At 48.3% G+C, this 20,177-nt stretch overlaps 1 protein-coding gene across 6 annotated transcripts in view; it reads left to right on the forward strand.

Moving 5' to 3' along the window:
• POLR3E (RNA polymerase III subunit E) overlaps positions 1-15,229 on the forward strand; it is a 32,096-nt gene extending 16,867 nt beyond the window's left edge. For all 6 annotated transcript variants that reach the window (XM_023616200.2, XM_070230892.1, XM_023616203.2 and 3 more), the window contains 12 exons: positions 786-871; positions 1,201-1,245; positions 1,326-1,417; positions 2,536-2,656; positions 5,089-5,170; positions 6,473-6,532; positions 6,650-6,807; positions 7,397-7,458; positions 8,053-8,579; positions 11,020-11,097; positions 13,398-13,523; positions 14,432-15,229. In XM_023616200.2, coding sequence (XP_023471968.2) covers positions 786-871; positions 1,201-1,245; positions 1,326-1,417; positions 2,536-2,656; positions 5,089-5,170; positions 6,473-6,532; positions 6,650-6,807; positions 7,397-7,458; positions 8,053-8,579; positions 11,020-11,097; positions 13,398-13,523; positions 14,432-14,488 — 1,494 coding nt within the window. In that variant the 3' untranslated portion in view covers positions 14,489-15,229. The remainder of the gene's footprint in view (positions 1-785; positions 872-1,200; positions 1,246-1,325; positions 1,418-2,535; positions 2,657-5,088; positions 5,171-6,472; positions 6,533-6,649; positions 6,808-7,396; positions 7,459-8,052; positions 8,580-11,019; positions 11,098-13,397; positions 13,524-14,431) is intronic.
• The last annotated feature ends 4,948 nt before the right edge of the window (positions 15,230-20,177 follow it).

Raw genomic sequence — 20,177 nt, forward strand, 5'->3', positions numbered from 1 at the left:
GGCCATCTGTCACATGGCCGAGTTTGCCGTGTACGTGCCACAGGTGATTTTCATTATACTTAGTTTTCTTCTCGTGTGTTGACTTAGAACCCAATCCTTGAAACTGTGTATTGAGTGAGAAAAGCAGTGGAATGTTAGCTCACAAAGACACCGCGGGCTAGGGCTCCCCAACATTTTTCTGGGGGAGGAGTAACTCCTGATTTCTCTGGAACCAGGATTCCTCAAAGAGATTTGTGTTGACAGAGCCTGAGGCTGGGAGCTAGACTGCCAGAAGCTCTGCTGTTTCCTAGTGTGCGACCTTAGGCAAGTTACCTAACCTTTCTGAGCCTCAGTCCCCTTATCTGTAAAAGGGGAATAGTAATAATAGTACCTAACTAGAGTTGTTTTGAGGATGAGGGGAGTTGGTGGATATACAGCCATTGGAACAGAGCCCAGCATGTGGTAGGTGCTCAGTGAATGCTAGCTGTTATTTTTATCATTGCTCTTGGTGTTGCTCTGTCACGGACAGGGCACCAAGGTGCACATGCTGGGGCTCTGCAGTCATAAAGCCAGGAAGGTCGTGGGTTGAGGCCACATCTCAGAGGTCTTGAGTGCCGAGCTCAGGTTGTTGGATGTGATCCTGTGGCCTGCCTTGGGGCAGGACAGTGGGCGATTTCGAGTGGAAGGTGATGCAGGGGTGAGAACTGTGGATGGCGGAGGGAGCTCCGGGATGGCACAAGGAGCTCTGGGGTGGCACAGGCCTGAGTTGACGGCTGAGGTTCCTCCGCACCCTGCTCCTCCAACAGGACAGCCGCTCTGAGCATGAGCGCCAGTACCTGCTGTGCCAGGGCTCCAGTGGGGTCGAGAACACGGAGCTCGTCAAGTCACCCAGGTGAGATGGGCTGGGCTAGAGTGTTGAATCCTATGGGCTCCTGAGCTTGACACTGGCCCTGGGAGGGTCCCTCTTGGGTGGATCCTCCCTTGGGACTGTCCCTTCTGTAGCATGGGGAGGAACATGGGTAGGGGCCAGGAGGGTGGGTGTAGGAAGAGACGGTCTTCCTTTCTCTGTGAGTTTGTGGGGGTGGCTAGGCCTCTGTCTGCTCCCGCTCCCCCAACCCTCACCTGGGGAGGCTTTAGCCTGGATGCAGCCTGGGTTCGTGGGCAGGGGTGGAGCAGGGATGGAGCCCTGGGAGCTGCTGACTCGCCCTCTCTGCCCTGCAGTGAGTACCTCATGATGCTGATGCCACCCAGCCAGGAGCAGGAGAAGTGAGTAGAGGTGGGCTGGACACCCTCATCCCCCACTCCCACACCAGCCTTCTCTAACCCATCACCTTTGTTTTCAACAGAGACAAACCCGTGGCCCCCAGCAATGTCCTGTCCATGGCCCAGCTGCGCACCCTGCCACTGGCTGATCAGATCAAGATCCTGATGAAGAATGGTGAGTGGCTACCCCCAGCCCTGCAGACCCCAGCCCTACCCCCTCCCGGGGAAATGGAGTCTGGGACAGACTGAAGACCAAGGGGCAAGGCCAGAAGCCCTGCTACCCAGAGCCTGCCCAGCTTTACAGCTCTGCCTTTGTCTGGAAACAACGAACTACAGCATCATGGCGGGCTCCCTCAGGCGGGCTTGGGGCTCCTGTGCTGCCCTCGCCAGACCCCTGCTGTGTTAGCTTGGGCGGGTCACTGACCTTCCTGAGCCTTAGTTTGTTTCTCTCTAAAAAAGGGACTGACAATGGCTCCTGGGGGCTGAGGTGAGGGTTCACAGAGACAAGGCTTCTGAAGGTCTGGTGCCGAGCCTCGCATGTGCACCTGAGCTGCGTTCACCTCAGTAACGCCATGTTCACTGGCACTGTGGTGCCCTCACCAGGCTCCACATGGTCGGGACTGGTCTCCTTTTCTCAGGACGCTGAGGGCCAGAAGCTTTAGGGGCCTTAGTTGGTGAGTGGCTTGAGCCTTGAACCTCAGGCCCTGGGCTCCTCTTCTGAGATGCCAACTCGAGGGTGCCCCAGGGCCTGAGCAGAGAGGCCTCAGCAGACAGAGCCCCTGCTGTCCCTGGGGCTGCCAGAGTGCCAGGCCGCTGGCCTTGCTGCAGAGGACATTGGGCCTTCCCAGGCCCTCCCTGTGCTCACTTGGGCTCGGGGTCAGGTGGTTGGGAGTGAGCAGAACACAGTGGTTGAGTGCATGGACTGTGGACCCAGAGGCCTGGGTTCAAATCCTGGCTCTGCCACTTATTGGCCACTTATTAGCCAAGTGATCATGGGTGAGTTTCAAAACGTTTCTGGACCTGAGTAGTAAGAGTAGGCCTGAGTAGTAAGAGTCTTCCTCATAAGGCACTCCTTGGTCTTCCTTAATGGGTGTTCCCTCTGGGATTCAGCGAGATGCAGGTGCCTGCCCAGACTGCACAGCCAGACAGTGAATGTCAACTGTTACTGCCATGTCATCGTTGTTATTCACATGCTGGGATTGTTATGTGAACTTGAAGCTATACAGACTTGGTGGGGGGTGGGAAGGATCCGGCCCCTTTTCCCTTGTCTGAGGTTTCCCACGTCCTTTTCAGTGAAGGTCATGCCTTTTGCCAACTTGATGAGCCTCCTAGGCCCCTTCATCGACTCTGTGGCTGTTCTGCGTGGCATCCAGAAGGTGGCGATGTTAGTCCAAGGAAACTGGGTGGTGAAGAGGTAAATTGTCCTAGTCCCATAATGGGGCCACTTAATCCACTTAAATTTAATGCAATTACCGGTGTTTGGGGCTTAAATCTACCATAGTGCTTTCTGTTTGTCCTGCCTACATTGTATTTTCTCTTTATTCTTCTCCTGGATTCCTTTTTTATTATTCCATTTTTCCCTGCTAGTTTGGAAGTTAGACTCTCTTGACTCTTTAAGTGATTAGCCTACAGATTTCAGCATACATTCATGACTTACCACAGTTTAATGTTAATTGCTGCTTTTTACTCTCATCCAGGACAATTCAAAGACCTTAGAATATTTCATATTTATCTTTCTCTAAACTCATGTGCTGTCGTATTTCTATATTTTAATTCTATTTTAGACCCCACAAGACATTGTGTTATCCAGTCAGTGTTCTTTATTTTGCTCATCATTCCTCTCTGTATCTCTTAGTTTCTCTCTGGGTTAATTTCCCTCCGCTAAAGAATGCTGTGGTATTTGGCCTGCAGTGATGCGTTCCCTTGCTTTTTGTTTCCTTCACTTTGTTTAAAGGTAAAATGTCTATTTCACCTTTGTTCTTGAAGGATCTTTTTACTGAGAGGAGAATTCTAGGTTGGTTATTTTCCTTCCACACATTGATATAATTTCCTTATATTCTGACTTCCATTGTTTCTGTTGACAAATCCACTGTCTCTCTAATACTTATTCCTTTGAAAGTAGTTTACCTTTGTTTCCCTCTGGCTGCTTTTAAGATTTTCTCTTGGTTTGGTTTCCCCAGTTCACTAAGATGTGTCTAAGTGTGAGTTTCTTTATGTGGATCCTGTTGAGGTTCGTAGGTCTTGAATTTGTGGCTTGATGTTTTGCAGTAGTTTCCCTTCTCCTGTGATGCCTCCACTAGACTATGTCCCACACCAGACTTCAGTTTCCGGGGGGTAGGGGCTGTGGGTTTTGACTCGCCCTTATATCCCGGGGCTCAGTATAATGCCAGGCACATGGTAGACTGTGGGTACCAACAGTGTGGCTACATTTTTATGCATACTTGGATTATACTAATTTTAAATGGTGTAATATAAAATACATTAATAAAGACTCACTTTTGGGGAAGCATGGTGTAAGATGAATAATCGGTCAAAATGTGAATTGCTCCAAATTTTTAAAAAAAGGTTGCCACAGAGCTGGGGTTAGAGCTCTTTGCCTGGTGCTGCATGTGCCCCGGATGCTGCGCCCCTGGTTAGCATGTCATCTGTCCCTGTGACTTGAAGGGGGCGCCTACTGTCTGCCCCCATGCTTGGGGTCCTGCTGCGAGCATTAATTACTCTCATGCTGCCCTCACTGCCGCACCAAGGCCTGTGGGTAATGGTCCTTCCATACCCTGTCCCTGTGAGGAGATGATGCAAAATTCAGTCTGTTCAGTACATTTATCTTGATTACTTGTTCTGTGCCCTGTGCTCTCGTTCAGACACTGTCCCTGTTCTCAGGAAATTTGTGGGGTGGGGTGAGCACCATTATAGTTGAGCACACTGAGTGCAGAGATCCAGGGCACGGACCACATTCATTCAGCACCTACTTAGTGGCTGCCTTCTCTCCTCATCATTCAGGGTCGAGCTCCATGTCCACAGCAGCGATGAACAACCTAGGCTAGCTCCCTGTTCCCATGGAGTTTTCACGGGAAGGGGGCGGACATGGAGTTCAACCGTGAGGATGAGGAGTAGTTGGTTGCCAGGTAGGATTGGTTGCCAGGGCAGGAAGAACAAGGGCATCGCAGGCACGGAGTTGCGGGAGGTGGTGTTTGTGTACTCTGGGCTGTGGGGTCTGGGGCTGGACTTGGGCTCAGAATTCTGCTGTGGAGACTCTGGTCAATCTCAGCACCCTGCTCGTTCGCCCCTGGGCCCTGAAGTTTTCTGAACCTTGAGTGCTGGTCCCGTTCTTTCCAAAGGCTTCAACTCCCCCATCCTCAGGGCCTGTCCAGATCCCGGCCCCCACCCCTCTTGCCTCAGCTGCCTCAGCTCACACTGCCCATCTCTTCCTGTTCGGCAGGTGGTGATGGCCTTGTGTATTGCCTCATCACCAGTCTCTCTCGGCATCACACTTCCTTTACACGTGGGACTCACCGTCTTCCAAAGAGTCCTGGGCTCGCCTTGTCTGTCTTTGACACCCTGGCCCCTCCCTGGCCATGCAGTGGGCCTCGGGGCTGGGTCAGTGTGTGAGTAGGGGTTGAGAAGGAGAAAGAGGAAGAATTCTTGAGGGGGAGGTGTGAGGGGGGTGCTTCTTTCCTACATACAGGTTCACAGAGCCAGGCTGCTGAGAGCAGATGGGGCCCAGGCCTGTGGTGACCCATGTTGGAAAGAGGCATGGGCTGGGCTTCTGCTCAGATCCTGAGCAGGACAGGAGGTGGAGGCGGTTGAGGACGGGGACTGACCTGCCACCCCGACTCTCGTTGGCAGTGACATCCTGTACCCCAAGGACTCCTCCAGTCCTCACAGTGGCGTGCCTGCCGAGGTGCTCTGCAGGGGCCGAGACTTTGTTGTAAGTGCCCAGGCTCTGGCTTCGTGGGGCAGGGGCAGGGTGGGTGGACCCAGGGCCAGCACAGCTCCCTGGACCTTGGCCCGGGCAGAGGGCAGGTGTCTGTGGCAGAGAGGGGCCTCTGGACTCTGCCTTTCTCCTCCTTCATCTTGGGATCCTGGTATCTCAGGCTTTGTTAAGAACCTTTGAGTTCCTCAAGCCTGGAGTTGCAGACTGGAGGCCCATAGGTGAATTCTGGCCAAGGAGCATATTTCATTTGGCCTGGGTGGTGTTTTTAAGATGCTGACTTGGTTGTTGATTTTTACACATCAAAATCATGATGCAAACCAGATTTCTAGCTTGTCACGAATAATCCCACAGTCTGGTACTGCTGGGCCCACGTCCCCAGACGGCACCTACTTTGGATGGGACTGATGGTCCCCAGTTCATCACACTCCCAGGCACGTCTGCTACCTGCGTGCATGTTCCCTGCATTGTTGCTGTGGGGTTTTGTAACTCCTGAGCTAGGTCATCTCTCCATCCCATCGCCCACCCTGCCCCTGCCCTTATCGAGAACTAAAGTCCCAGCCGAAGCATCCCTTCCAAGGACTTGAACCCTCAGCTCCTGGGACGTGCACTGCCTCCTCGACCTCGGGAGCATGCATGGAGTTTGCTGGAATCTGTCTCCTTGGAGCTGTCCATGGGGACCTTTGTGCTTGTGTGCAGGCCTGGTCATGCAGGGCACCCCTTAGCTGTTTGAAGAGTGTCTGCATTTTCTCTGTTCCCGATTGGATGGCCCAGCTCCTTTGGGAAGTTAGTGTCTAGGTGCGCATGCAGTCTGTTTTTGTCTCTGGGGATCAGAGTGCAGTATGGATACTTGCTCCCAGGGTCACTTACTCACGTACGCGTGCCTTTCACCTTTCCCTACCTGTTAGCCCTTCTCTGTTTGTGCAGACATTGTCGAATCTGGGGGCTTGGGAGAGAGTCTAGTTGAATCTGAGTTGTAGGGACAGAGGGACAAAGCATCCCCTGCTTAGGGAGCTTTTGGGGTCTAGATGGGCGTGGGGTGGGTCCAGGTGCCCTCTTAGATGAGGTGACTTTGGAGGTCCTTTACAAAGGAGGGGACGGAGGCTCAGAGTTGAAGTGACTGCCCACGACCACACAGCTAGTAAGAGTGAGGGCCAGGATCCAAACCCAGGTCTGCCAGACACCAGGCACCGAACTGCCACTCTGTACCCTCATCCCATGACAATTGCACAGTTTTGGGGACAGTTTTAGGAGCAGCCATCTCTGCCTTCTGGAAACATGCTGCTTTTTCTCCCTCAGATGTGGAAGTTCACGCAGAGCCGGTGGGTGGTAAGGAAAGAGGTGGCAACGGTGACTAAAGTAAGTGATGTTCTTGCTCTGAGGCCTGGGTCTGCTGCTGGAAGGATTGGGGGCTGGCTGTGGGGCTGGTGTGGCTTTCAGGCTGGCCGTGCCTCAGCTTTGCCCGCCTCCTCCCAGCTCAGTGCAGAGGATGTGAAGGACTTTCTGGAGCACATGGCAGTAGTGAGGATCAACAAGGGCTGGGAGTTCATACTGCCTTACGATGGAGAGTTCATCAAGAAGCATCCGGATGTGGTCCAGCGGCAGCACATGCTGTGGACGGGCATCCAGGCCAAGTAAGAGCTTGCTGGGTGGAAAGGGGGGAAGCCAGGTAGAGGAGTACCAGGCCGCCCCCAGCCACCCTGCCTCCCAGGGGGAGCAGTGCCAGGCTGCATCTGGGGCAGTGAAGGCAAATTTGGCCAAATTTGCCAAATTTGGGGCTGCATGGCCCCCCTCCTCCACTCGGGTGAACGTTGCTGATTGATCCCAGAATCTCCCCAGCAAGCCTGCACAGCCACTCCTTGCTGATGAGAGCTGACTTGTGAGGTGAAATCTCAGCATGTCTGTTCTGAGGGGTCGGGGAGGAGGGCTAGATGTGGCAGAGACGAAGAGCACTCAGGAGCAAGAGCCTGGGCTTGTGTGGCCCAAGGCAGGCTAGATTGAGACTGGCTAGGGAAGGGAGGGGTGGGCTGCCACTCCCCACCCGAGTCGTGGGGGCTCTGAATGGACATGGAGCCTGTTTGTTGTGGGGAGAGACCGCAGAGCTCCAAGCAGGCAGCATCTTCAGTGACCAGGATGTCCCAGGGCTTACGGGAGGCATTTCTATTGTGAGGCAGATGATGGGGGACATGGTTTAAAGTTAAAAGCATTTACCCTTCTTTTCAGACTTGAGAAAGTTTATAATCTTGTGAAGGAAACTATGCCAAAGAAGCCAGATGGACAATCAGGTGTGTGAGGGGCATCGGGCTGGGCAGGGCCCTGACCCTGAGCCTGGCTCTGGGAGGGCTGCTTTGCTGGGGCTTGTCGGGCTTGGGCCTGCAGAAGGGTGCGTGGCTCTCACTGCTGGCTGCCTTTCTGTGCCCTCTTCCCCTTCCCCACAGACCTCAGCCGAAGGCTTATCTAGTGGCAAAACCTCAGCCTCTAGGATTGAGGGCTTCTGTACCCCAGGGCTGTGTCTGGGTCCCAGGCCCCTACGACTCTCTCTGCCTCTTGGGTCGGCAGAGGGTGGTGGGACAGGAGCAGCAGTAACCAGCCTGGCTTGGCTCTCTGATGTGGGAATCTGATTTTCGCAGTTCTCTTTCTTCCTCATTGTTGGGGTAGCGAAATCTCTCCTGGGTAAGGTGGGGTGAAAGGCAGGGCTGGGCCATTTGCTTCAGCCCCAGCTGGCCTACGTTTTTCCTGTCACCTTGCTCTGGACAGCAGGACATCCCCTGTCAGGATGAAAGGGATTGTCCGTGGGGCAGAGGGGCCATGGGCCTTTGTCTCAGGCCCTTCTCTGCATGTCTCTCTATCCTCCTGAGCAACCCTGCCCCTCCCCACAGGGCCTGCTGTGCTGGTCTCTGGGGACCAGCGGGTCCAAGTAGCCAAGAGCAAGGCCCAGCAGAACCACGCATTGCTGGAACGGGAGCTGCAACGGAGGAAGGAACAGATCCGGGCATCCACGGTCCTGCCTGGTGTTCGGATCAAGGAGGAGCCCATGAGCGAGGAGGGAGAGGAAGAGGAAGAGCGGGAAGTGGAGGAAGACGAGGAGCCCATGGACACCTCACCCAGTCGTGGCCTCCACAATAGGCTGGCCAACGGGCTGCCTGCCGGGCGGGCAGCAGGCGGGGACAGCTTCAATGGGCACCCGCCGCCAGGCTGCGCCAGCACCCCTGTGGCCCGGGAACTGAGGGCCTTCGTGGAGGCCACCTTTCAGAGACAGTTTGTGCTCACACTGAGCGAACTCAAGCGTCTCTTCAACCTGCACTTGGCCAGCCTGCCCCCTGGCCACACGCTCTTCAGTGGCATCTCGGACCGCATGCTGCAGGACACGGTGCTGGCCGCCGGTTGCAAGCAGATACTGGTGCCTGTAAGTAGAGTCTGCGCCTGCTGGACAGGCGGACAGACGAGGCCGCCCTCAGCCCCTCAGGAGGGCTCTTGGCAGGCAGCACCTTTCCTGGTAGAAGGGAGCTGTGGAAAGAGGTCTGGTCATTCTAGGGTGGCCTGAGCCCTGCGGCTTTGGGGGAAGCAGCTGTTTGGAGGCTGCCTGGGGTGTGGGGACTTGGGAGGACCATGGACCTCGGTTTGAATCTTGGCTCTCCTGTAGTGGCTGGCTGTGTGACCTTGGGCCAGTCAGCTTCTTGGGCTCTGCACCCTCATGGGAAATGAGCCAATGTTCGTTTGTGTCCTAGGACTTTGGTGAGGGCTGGAGACATCTGACGGCCCTGACCTGTAGCTTGGCACACAGCAGGGCTATGTGCAGGTTCCCCGTCCTCGTTTCAACCCCCCCGCCCCTGCCGACACCTCTCCTTTCTGTCAGCTTTGCCGTTTTTCAGGATGATTTCACTTCAAGTATCATTTGATCTTCTTTGCAACTCACAGATGAAGAAACTGAGTTTCAAAGAGGTGAAATGAACTTGTTTAAAGGTCATATACCCAGGAAGTGAGAGAGCTGGAACTCGAACCTCAGTATAGTGGCTCCTAGTCTTAAATCCTTTCTGCTCCAACTGAGATGAGCTTACTCTTTCACCAGAGCCCCCAGCTTGTGCCTGGGTCATAGCGGGCCTCCCTGTCCATAGAGGCTAGCTGACCAGCATGGGCTCTGTGGCCTTTCAGTTAGCATTTCCAGTGGCAGGCCTGCAGGTGGGAGGGTGGGCCACCCACACCCCAGTCCTGTCACTCCGGGCCCCAGAGTGGAGGAAACGTAGGAGCAGAGCGTGTGTTGGAGACCATTTCCTTTAGCTGAGGGTGAAGGGTGCCGGGCTGTGCCTCAGGGAAGCTGTGCTGGTCGTTCTCTCCTCCCAGGCCTTGCCCAGACCTGGCAGAAAACGCGGTGAGGTGGGCTGTGGCTACCTCTTAACAAGGGTGTGTTGACTTTTGCAGTCCAGGGTCAGAAGCACCTGCAGCCTTGGGTGATCTGAGGCGAAGGCCCATTCCCGTGTACGTGAGGGACAGGAACTAGGACAAGAGGCCCTGGATCCCAGGCTGCCTGGGCTGTCCCAGGGGATCTGGCCCTCGTGGCAGGGAATCTCCTTGGTGAGGTCTCCTATGGAAGGTACTGGGGTTTCGGGGGCCCTGCCCTGTTTGGAGCCACCCTGGCCCAACCAGTAAATGGGTCGTTTTTCTGAAAGCTTTCCCTTCTCTGAGCTGGGCCAGGCAAGGGAGGGGCACCTGCCTGGTGTTAGCTAGGCTGTCTTAGGTGGCTGGAGTGGACAGAAGGTGAGGGACATGAAGTGGGCTGCTCTCAGACATCCTACCCCACCCTCAGGACCTGCTCTTGCCATGCTTCTTCCTCTTGGTAGAGCTGGCATCTGTGGTGACCATGGTCCTCTCTGCAGCTCTCTCGTCAACTTCCCTCCCCATGATCGTGACGCGGGGGTCACATCATAGTCTTATCTGAGGTAGAAGAGACCTCAGATCAGTCTAGCCTTGTTTTTTTACACGAGGGAGCTGAGGCCCAGGGAGAACAAGCAGACTCATAAAGACTTGAGTTTAACTCCTGGTTCTGCTACGTATTAGCTATGTGACCATGGACAATAAGTTAACCTCTCTGAACCGGATTTTCTTCATGGAGAGTAGGGTAGTAACACTTCGCTACCTCTCTGGTTTCTAATGATCAGAAGCCCAACTGGGGCTTTAAATATACAGCCATGGTAGCGATCATTACAGTCACTTGTGTTGTGGCGCCAAGACTGCAACTGTGTCTACCGGCCTCCTCCTTCTGTCCCCCCGTCCAGGTACCCGGAGCCTAGGCCACCCTTTTCTGGGTCCAACTTCTGACCCTGCTGGTCCCAGTGGCATGGGTTGCTTAGGAGTCAGGCAGGGCCTCTAACCCATCCTGCCATGGCTGTTGTGGGAAGGGGTTGAAAGGAATCCCCAGGACACCCCTAAAGAGTTACTGGGGTGAGAGCACCTCTCAGGACACATCTGAGGGTTGATATGTAGGGTAGGAGGACACTGGATGTTAAAGCAGAGAGGTGAGCTAATGTCAGGCTAATGGGGAAAATGGAAGAACCCGCCTTATGCAGCGCATCTGTGGGCTTCAGGCTGGGCGTGTCACTCTTTTTCTCTCACCGAAGCCCTCTAAGGTCCTGGTGGGGTGTGACTGGCTGCCTCCCTCTGGGGAGGATGAGGAAACTGATGCAGGTTTGTGGCTGCCCACAGCCCCACAGTTAGCGAGTACCAGGAGCTGGGATTGGAACCCACATTCCCAGAACTGGGCTGGTGCAGACTGGGAGAGGTGAGGGCTCGGGGCAGGTGGATCCATGTGGTAAAGACAAACAGCCAACTCATGCCTGGGCCTTGGTTAGTTTCCCCCACAGACTGCTGCTTCTCCGGATGAGCAGAAGGTGTTCGCCCTCTGGGAGTCTGGAGACATGAGTGATCAGGTGAGGTGACCTTTGCCGCCATCTTCCCCAAGAGCAGGGAGGTGTTCCTCGAGAGGGTAAGGCCTCTGGGGAGAGCCAGAGTGCAGTCATAGCCATTTCAGATTTTCTAGCCACTCCTGGTTTTAAATATTGTGGCTCCATGTCTCTGTATGCTGCCAAAGAGACTGGAACGCACCAACAGTTTGAGCCAAAACCAGTGGTCCCCAAATGCCAGTCTGGGCTAGCTGTGTCAGAATCACCTTTTAAAGAATATAAATTCCCAGGACTGCCCCCAGAGGTTTAGTTCAGTAGGAATGGGGTAGTGTCCTAAATTATTTAAGTTTCTACAAAGCTTTCTAGATTATTCTAATGCTAGCCAGACTTGCAAACCAGTGATGGACTATGTTTCAGGTGGCCAACGGCAGCAGGAATCAAAAGGATTCCTTATCAGATCGCGGTTGCCGGAGTTTTAAGTTAGGGAAATTGGTCATTTTGTCTCTGGTCGAACCCTGGCAGGAAGGGTCACAGGTGTCCAGTGGACAGGATATGAACTAAACCAGCAGTGCTGTGTTTGCGTAATGCAGAGTCGTGGACCCTGAGGTCCAGAAGTTTTCCTTAAATCATGAACTTGCCCAAACTTTAACAATTAAGATTTAATTGCTAAAAACCCCAATCAGTCTATCCTTTTTCAGGCCCTGTTCCTAAGGTGGGGGGAGAGAGGGAGTGAGCAAAAGCCCCTGCTGGGTTCTTTGTCCCCTTTTGCCTCTTAGAAGGGGACTGACTGGCAGGCTGAGCATACAAAAGGGGTGGGGCCTTTCAGTGCCCCCTGGGCCTGTGATGGTGCTGTAGACTGAGAACAGTCTGGAACAGGCCTCCCTGAGCAAGCCTGTGTGCTTGTGGGCAGAATAGGTGCCATCTGGGTTTCCCACTCCTGAAGTACTCTGATAACTAACAAAAAAGTAGTAAGTGCATATTTTTAAAAATCAGACTGAAAGCTTATGGGAAACTGTCTTCTGCCCTGTCTGATCCAAGTCCCACTCCTCAGAAGCAATCACTTTTTAACTACAAGATGCCACCAAAAGAGTTGCCTCCGTTTTTTTTACATATACACAATGTGCTTATACTGCTGTTTGATGTATCAACTTGATAATATGAATGGGCTTCCTGTCGCAGTGCATGAGGATTTAGTTCTCAGCTATATTGGGAGAATGTAGGCAGTTTATTGTGGGGTATACTATGAAGAGCCAAATATCAGTAGTATACTATGATCACATTTCTTTCTTATGTTAGTTCCTATTTCTGCTTGCATGAGTTTCTGAACATCTACGCCAGCAGTCATCCCGTGCTTGAATGATCCCCTGGAGGCCTCTCCAGCGGGACTGGCGCGCTCTGTCTGTTGCTGGCTTGCAGAATCTTGTGTCTTCCTCCTTACTTAATTTTAGCTTCTAAAGGGGCAGAGGAGTTGTCTGCATTCTTTGTCTTAAAATGACTTTTCTGGTCAAGTATTATTGTTTGGGGCTAGAATTATAGAGGGCAAATCATTTTCCCTCTGAATTTAAGATATTTTTCCATTGTAGTCAAGCTTTCAGAGTTGTTGTTCAATGATATTCTGCTTCTCGGTCTTTAAAATTTTTGACCCACATCCTTCCTTTTATCCCAAACGTAAGGTTTTTTTCCTTATTCTGCATATTGTACATCAGTGCAAGTCCAGATGTACCTGGTGTGGGTCATTATTACTAGACAGTTGGGTCATTATGAACTTCTGTGATAGATTTGGTAATTCCTTCACCTGTTTTTTTTCTATTCTTTCAGAATTCTTATGTCACGTTAGATATACTGGATCAGATCTTTTCTGTCTCACTTAACACCTTTTCTCCTTTTGGGAGGATTTCAGCTATCTTCTATTTAACTTTTATTTTGGGACATAATCCTTTTCATGGCATCCTGTTTCACGGATGCAATGTCATGTTAGTATGACAAGACTTTAAGCCACTCACTTCTGTCTTCATGCAGTTTAGATTGTGGCTTTCTCTGCCTGCTAAATCAGTTATCACTCCTGTTTTTATTATGCAAAAGTATGTCTGAACTGCTCATCCTCTGTTGACGCTTCACTGGCTCTTTTGTTTTTGTGGCATATACATTTCTATACTTCATTTTATTGGGGTCTCAAGAGACGACAAATTGGCCGGAAGTCCTGGGCAAGGTCTTTGATCACAGACTGAAGTGGGGAGTTGGGTGGTCCATAGCTTTGGATTTCTTGTTTGGGGATGTTTCTCTTTTAGGTGATTGTTTCCCATAATAACATATTTTTGCTACTAAAGCATCGACAGGTTTTGCTTGAAATCTTTTCCAAAAATTACCGGGTACGCCGGAACATGATCCAGTCTCGGTTGACTCAAGAGTGTGGAGAAGATCTAAGTAAACAGGAGGTGGATAAAGTGCTAAAGGTACATCCATTTTCTGTAGAATAATATCCAGAGGCTCTGGGCTTCTGCTCTGACCACGAGGTTCAGCATGAGGGCGCCCATGACTGGCTCTTCCCGCTCTCAGCTGGAAGCTGACGGTGTGTGGAAAGGGCTCTAGTCTGGTGCCTTTCCTACTGCTGAGTTTAAGTCAGGCTTCCTCCGGACCCCTCGCCAGCCAGTTGGGTCTTGGGCAACTGATAATGATTGGCACTGGTGTAGTGGGTATTTGCAAACGGACTAAACTGGAGTAAGATGTAGGCTCCATTTCCAAAAAATACCACCTAGTGGCTCATCTTCCTCATCCTTTAAAATGACAGGGTCTAGATGAGAGTCCTCACTCCACACCCACTTTGAATCTTGGTACCACTTCCGTGACTTTTGCCATAGCTACACACTAACGATTATACTACTTGCTTTCAGTAGAGACAGTTTTTTAATTTAGTTTAAAAAGGAATATATCATTTGTTTAATATATGAGAATACTTAAGTGTACTATCTCTAATGCTTTTCTGAACTGACTGTGGTACAAATACCATATTTGCAGAAACAGTGGAACACAGAAAGCCAGTGACAGTTTTCTTATATTCTGATCTATTACCATTTATGAAGCACTTTTGTTCTGGTCAGCTTACTAACAGTTTTTGTATTTTGTGTTTATAAAGCACATCCATTTATAGTTCCTCACTCTTAAGATATGTTTGAGGGGAAGAAGGGTGGCCTGAGGCCCAAACACTGAGACCAGGCAGTTACCACAGCATTGTGGTCAGGCAGGTCTTGATTTCCCAGTTGTGTTCTCTTAATCATAAATCATTTTGATATTCTGCACAGAATGTAGCAACTACCTTTCCTGCTCAAGTCTGCCCTTAACATGTTTCTCTCTCTATTCATAGGACTGCTGTGTAAGCTATGGTGGCATGTGGTACCTTAAAGGGACGGTGCAGTCTTGACAATAGTTGCAAACCACTAACCCAGCAAATCCAAGCCCAAGGAAAGAAGGCAGAGCCAGCAGAGGTGGAAGTAGATTCTCGATTGCTTCAGAAGATATGGAGCAAGAGGAACTGACCATCTCGTGGCCTGGGGCACTGCACTGTCCAGTGGACAGAGGGGATCATACTCAGCCAGTGGTAGGATCAGCTTAAGTTACATCGCTCTCTGAAGAGACCAGCTGGGACCTTCTTTCAGTACAATTTGAAAATTCCTGATGTATTTTGCTTATTATTTGGTTTCATTCTCATAATAAAGAGAGTGTATACTGACACGGGCAGGATGATGAAAATCATGGTTTAATATTTTACTTTTCAGTGCCAACAAGGTCTAAGTTATGTTTACAAGATGAAGAAAACTTCAAGGTTTTTAATATTCAAAATGCCTAGAAGCCAGTATTTAGTCTTCGATTATCTATATGCTAAGACTATTGCCAATTTCATTAAACCAAACTGAATTGTTTTACTGTTGGGTTTCTGTGGCCACTTTACCTTTTAAAACAACCTACTTTATGTAGCAGTCTCAACCGTTTACATGAACCATAGCAAAAAATCAGAATCAAATCTCAAGTCCATCTGTTAATGTTTGCATAAGGATGCAAACAAAACGAGGTAAGTATGGAAAAATATAAGTGAGGTTATCACACTTTGATGTAAAAAAATTTATATTTTGTGTATTTTTAAAATAAATGCTATCTCACCTGGTATCATGGTGCTGCTGTCTTCAGATAGTTACAAGAAGGCAACGTCTGTGCTCTCAAAGCCTCGTATGTATGTCAGGGAAGGGAGGACTGTGTCCGTGACATACATAATTTTAAAATTTTCTAGTAGACACATTAAGATAGTAAAAAGAAACTGGTTAAATTTTAATATTTATTTAGCTCAATATGGCTAAAACATCAATATGTAATAAAAAATTTTACATTCTTTTTTAGTACTAAGTTTTCAAGATGTGGTACCTTATACTTACAACACTCAGAATTTGGACTAGCCACAATTTGGGTGCTCGGTTGCCACATGTGGCTAGTGGCGACCTTATTTAACAGTGCAGCCCTGGAGGATTGTGGAAAAAAGGAGTAAGAAGATGGTCTATGTGTGACCATCCCCCTCCCCCACCAACCAAAAAAGAAAAACATCTAATATTTGATAATATACATAAACTACATTATGTTCTTGATTCTAATTGTTAACATACATGAGCCTGAAAAGAGTAAGAAACTTCCGAAATTGGTCTGGAGTATATCCTGCTATCATATAGCTGCATTACAGTGGGGGGAGGGGTCCCTCGTGGTTGGACAGCAGAGACTGAGCACAACCAGAGAGCAGAACTTAGGGGGCTCAGTGGGGAGTCATAGCCTTAAACATTTATACTGATAAAGAGAGAAGTTAAACATTGACTTCAAATAGCTAGGGAACTAACAGGGGGAAATGTGAAAAAAATTGAGGAAGAAATTAAGATATACCAACAATTAACCAATGAAGGAAAATGGCACAAGCCTGAATAGACAGTGAGATGGGAAAGGTTCAAGGAATTAGATGATGTACAGGGAAAACATGAATTATTAAAATTGGTTGGAAGGGCTAGCCTGGTGGCCAAGTTTGCGTGTTCCACTTCAGCAGCCCAGGGTTTGCAGGTTTGGATCCCAGGTGCAGACCTACACACCACTCATCAAACCATGCTGCGGCGGTGTCCCACATACAAAATAGAGGAAGATTGGCACAGATGTTAGCTCAGTGACAATCTTCCTCAAGCAAAAAGAGGAAGACTGGCAACAGATGTTAGCTCAGGGCCAATCTTCTCTAAAAAAATTTAAAACTGGTTGGAAAGAAGAAATTGCAACACACCAATTATATCAAATCTTTACGACAAACACAGGGTGAAACTTAAGCATGTAATAGCCTCCAAATTCTTAAGAAGCCTTGATTTAAAAACCTGATGGGGCCGGCCCCGTGGCACAGTGGTTAAGTGTGCATGTTCTGCTTCAGCAGCCCGGGGTTCACACGTTCAGATCCTGAGTGCAGACATGGCATTGCTTGGCATGTCATGCTGTGCTAGGCGTCCCACATGTAAAGTAGAGGAAGATGGGCATAGATGTTAGCTCAGGGCCAGTCTTCCCCAGCAAAAAGCAGCGGATTGGCAGCAGATAGCTCAGGGCTAATCTTCCTCAAAAAAAAAAAAACAAACCAAAAAACTGACAAAGATAGCCTAATAGGAATAAAAATCTTAAGTAGTGGATTCCAGTGGCATGTCAATGAAATAACTCTTCCATAACGTGTCTGTCAAGGGTGATGATAGTAGCACTAACCATAACAAATATAAGGGTGCTATCAGGGCCTCCACTAACAATACAGCTCCAACTGAACAGGCCAAATGAAAAAATCACCTCTGGGGTCAACACTTAGAATTTATTCCAGAAATAAGTTCTTAAAACAGGAAATGTATTCTTCATTAACATGATTAAATAAAAACTAGCATGCTAAATCAAACGGGACACATTCCTCAGGATTGAGACAGACATGTTTACTCACCATAATTATCTAACATTCTGGGTATGCTCATTAGAACAGTTAAACAAGAAAAAGGTTTAAGGAGTCAAAACTTTTTTCAGGTATATCAACAGAATCAACTAAAAGCTATTCTCAATGAGAATTTAACAAGATAGCTGGAATCACCAGCTTTCCTATATGCAACTGGTTAGAAATATAATAAGAAAAGATCTTACTTACAATTATCCAGATGAACCTTTTAAAATCTGCAGGACCTAAATCATAAAAATTTGAGGGGCTGGCCTCATGGCCAGGTGGTTAAGTTTGTTCATGTTCCACTTCAGTGGCCTGGGGTTTGCCGGTTCGGATCCTGAGTGTGGACCTACACACTGCTCATCAAGCCATGCTGTGGCGGCATCCCATGTGCAACAACTAGAATGACTTGCAACTAGGATATACGGCTATGTACTCGGGCTTGGGGGAAGAAAAAAGAGGAAGATCAGCAACAGATGTTAAGTTCAGGGCCAATCTGCCTCCAAAAAAAAAAAAAAAAATTGAAAACAGAGAAAAAAGACCATTTGAACAAATGAGAAGTCCTAAACCCATGTTTTTGGATTAAAGTCTCTGTATCATAGTCTGTACTTCATTTAACCTATTTGTTTAACTTAATCTCATTGAAAGTAACAATTTTTCCCCAAGAACCAGACAAGCTAATTTTAAACTTTATATTGGAAAAAACATGCAAAAAAATCCAGGAAAATTCTGAAGGAGCAATGAGGGTAACTTCCCCTTACCAGTTGGGAACATATAATATCAATCTATGTAGCAATTAAAAATTGCCCTAGGTGCACGAAAATAAAGATCCTAGAACAGAAATAGGTTCAAATTCATGTAGAAATTTAGTACTGATTTGGGTGGTATTTCAAGTGACGGGGAATAGACTTAAGATGAAGCTTAGGAGGATTCTGGGAAGATGGCAGAGTAGGAAGCACCAGGGATCTATCTCCCCAGCTAGATAATTGCAATGGCAGAATCTCTGATGTAACAGTTTGGAACTGGAGTCTGTAAAGGCAACTTCCAGAGGAAAACTTGAACTGTAAACTGCAGTTGATTTTGGTCAATTTCAGCTCTTAGCACAGTAGCAACTTACCCATCCCCCCCCCCCCCCCCCCCCCCCCCAGCTAGGTTGTTGGAACAGCTTGCAGGAACCAGGCTGGGCAAAAAGGGCCCTGTTCTCCAAATATCAGGGATCTGTGCTCTGATTGCTGCTGTGTCTGATCACAGAGGTGCAGACAAAGAGGTGGGCAGCCACTGTTGTTTCACCTCCCCACTACTGTTACAAGCCCTTCCCCCAGGGCTGAAGTGACTACCAAGGGAGTTAAAGGGCTGGCACACATTTCCCCTGGCCCTCATTTTTTGCGTTTTCCTCTTTGGGCTGGGAACCAGATATTAAAGACTAGGACATTCAGAAATGACTGCTTATATGGGAAAATTTGAAAGTGACCATGTATGCCCAGGGAAAGACCTGAGAAGATCTAAAGTTTATACTTCAGACTGATCTTTGGCACAAAGTTTACAACAATCTAAAAAATAGAAACAGAAAGAGAAACAATCTAGAAAAATAAAAGAACAGTAAACACTGGGGAAGTGGTATAATCTAATTTCCAGAGTTACCACATTATTAGATTCAAATGTGCAGTGTTCAGCAAAAAAATCACAAGGCATACAAAAACAGGAAAGTATGGCCCATTCCAAGAAAAAATAAATCAATAGAAAAATGTCCCTGAAAGACACAATGGCAGACATACTAGGTAAAGACTGTAAGACAACTGTTTTAAAGTTGCTCAAAGAACTAAAAAGGAAGATGTGGAGAAAGTCAAGAAAACAACATATAAAGGAAATGGGAATATCAATAAAGAGAAAAGACACTAAAAAAATCAAAAAGAAATTCTGGAGCTGAAAAGTACAACTAAAATAAAAAATTCACTAGAGGGATTCAAAAGCAGATTTGAGTAGGCAGAAGAAAGAATCAACAAATGGAAATTGAGTCTGAGGAATAGAAAGAAAAAAGATTGAAGAAAAATGAACAGAGCCTCAGGGACCTGTGGGACACCATCAAATGTACCAACACACACATCAGGAAAGTTCCAGAAAAGAGAAAGGGGCACAGAGAATATCTGAAGCAATAATGGCTTGAAAACTTCTCAAATTTGATGAAAGACTTGAATATGAACATCTGAGAAACTCAATAAACTCCAAGTGAGATAAACTCAGAGACCCACTGAGACACATTATAATCAAACTTTCAAAAGCCAGAGTCCTGAAAGCAGCAGAGAGAAGTGGATCCTCACATACCAAAGATTCTCAATAAGATAATAAACAGGGGCCAGTCCGGTGGTGTGGCGGTTAAGTTTGCACGTTCTGCTTTGGCGGCCCGGGGTTTGCCAGTTCGGATCCCGGGCGTGGACATGGCACCGCTTGTCAAGCCATGCTGTGGCAGGCATCCCATATATAAAGTAGAGGAAGATGGGCATGGATGTTAGCTCAGGGCCAGTCTTAGCAGATGTTAGCTCAGGGCTAATCTTCCTCAAAAAAAAAAACCCAAAAATAAACATATTTCTCATCAGAAACTTTCGAGACCAAAACACAGTGGGCCAATATATTCAAAGCACTAAAAGAAAATTAACTGTCAACCAAGAATTCTATATCCAGCAAAAAGTCCTTCAAAAGTGAGGGAGATATTAAGACATTTCCAGATAACAAAAGCTGAGGGAATTTGTCACAACTAGACCTACCCTGCAAGAAACGCTTGAAGGAGTCCTGCAAGGTAACACATAAGGACACTAGACAGTAACTTGAAGGCATATAGAGAAAGATATTTCAATAAAGGTAAATACATGGGCAATTACAAAAGCTAGTATTATAACCATTGTTTGTAACAGTACTTTTTGTATTCTACATGATTTAAGAGACTAATACATTTAAAGAAAAAGAAACCACAATTATTAATGTAAAAAGTAATATTACTGCAACTTTGATTTGTAACTCCAAATCTTGTTTTCTATATAATTGAAGAGACTAATACATTTAAAATAATTATTAGTTTGTTTTTGGGTACACAATGTATAGAGAGGAAACAACAGCCAAAAGGGATGAGGATAGAACT

This window comes from Equus caballus, chromosome 13 (assembly GCF_041296265.1).
Source record: "Equus caballus isolate H_3958 breed thoroughbred chromosome 13, TB-T2T, whole genome shotgun sequence".
Classification (NCBI taxonomy): Eukaryota; Metazoa; Chordata; class Mammalia; order Perissodactyla; family Equidae; genus Equus; species Equus caballus.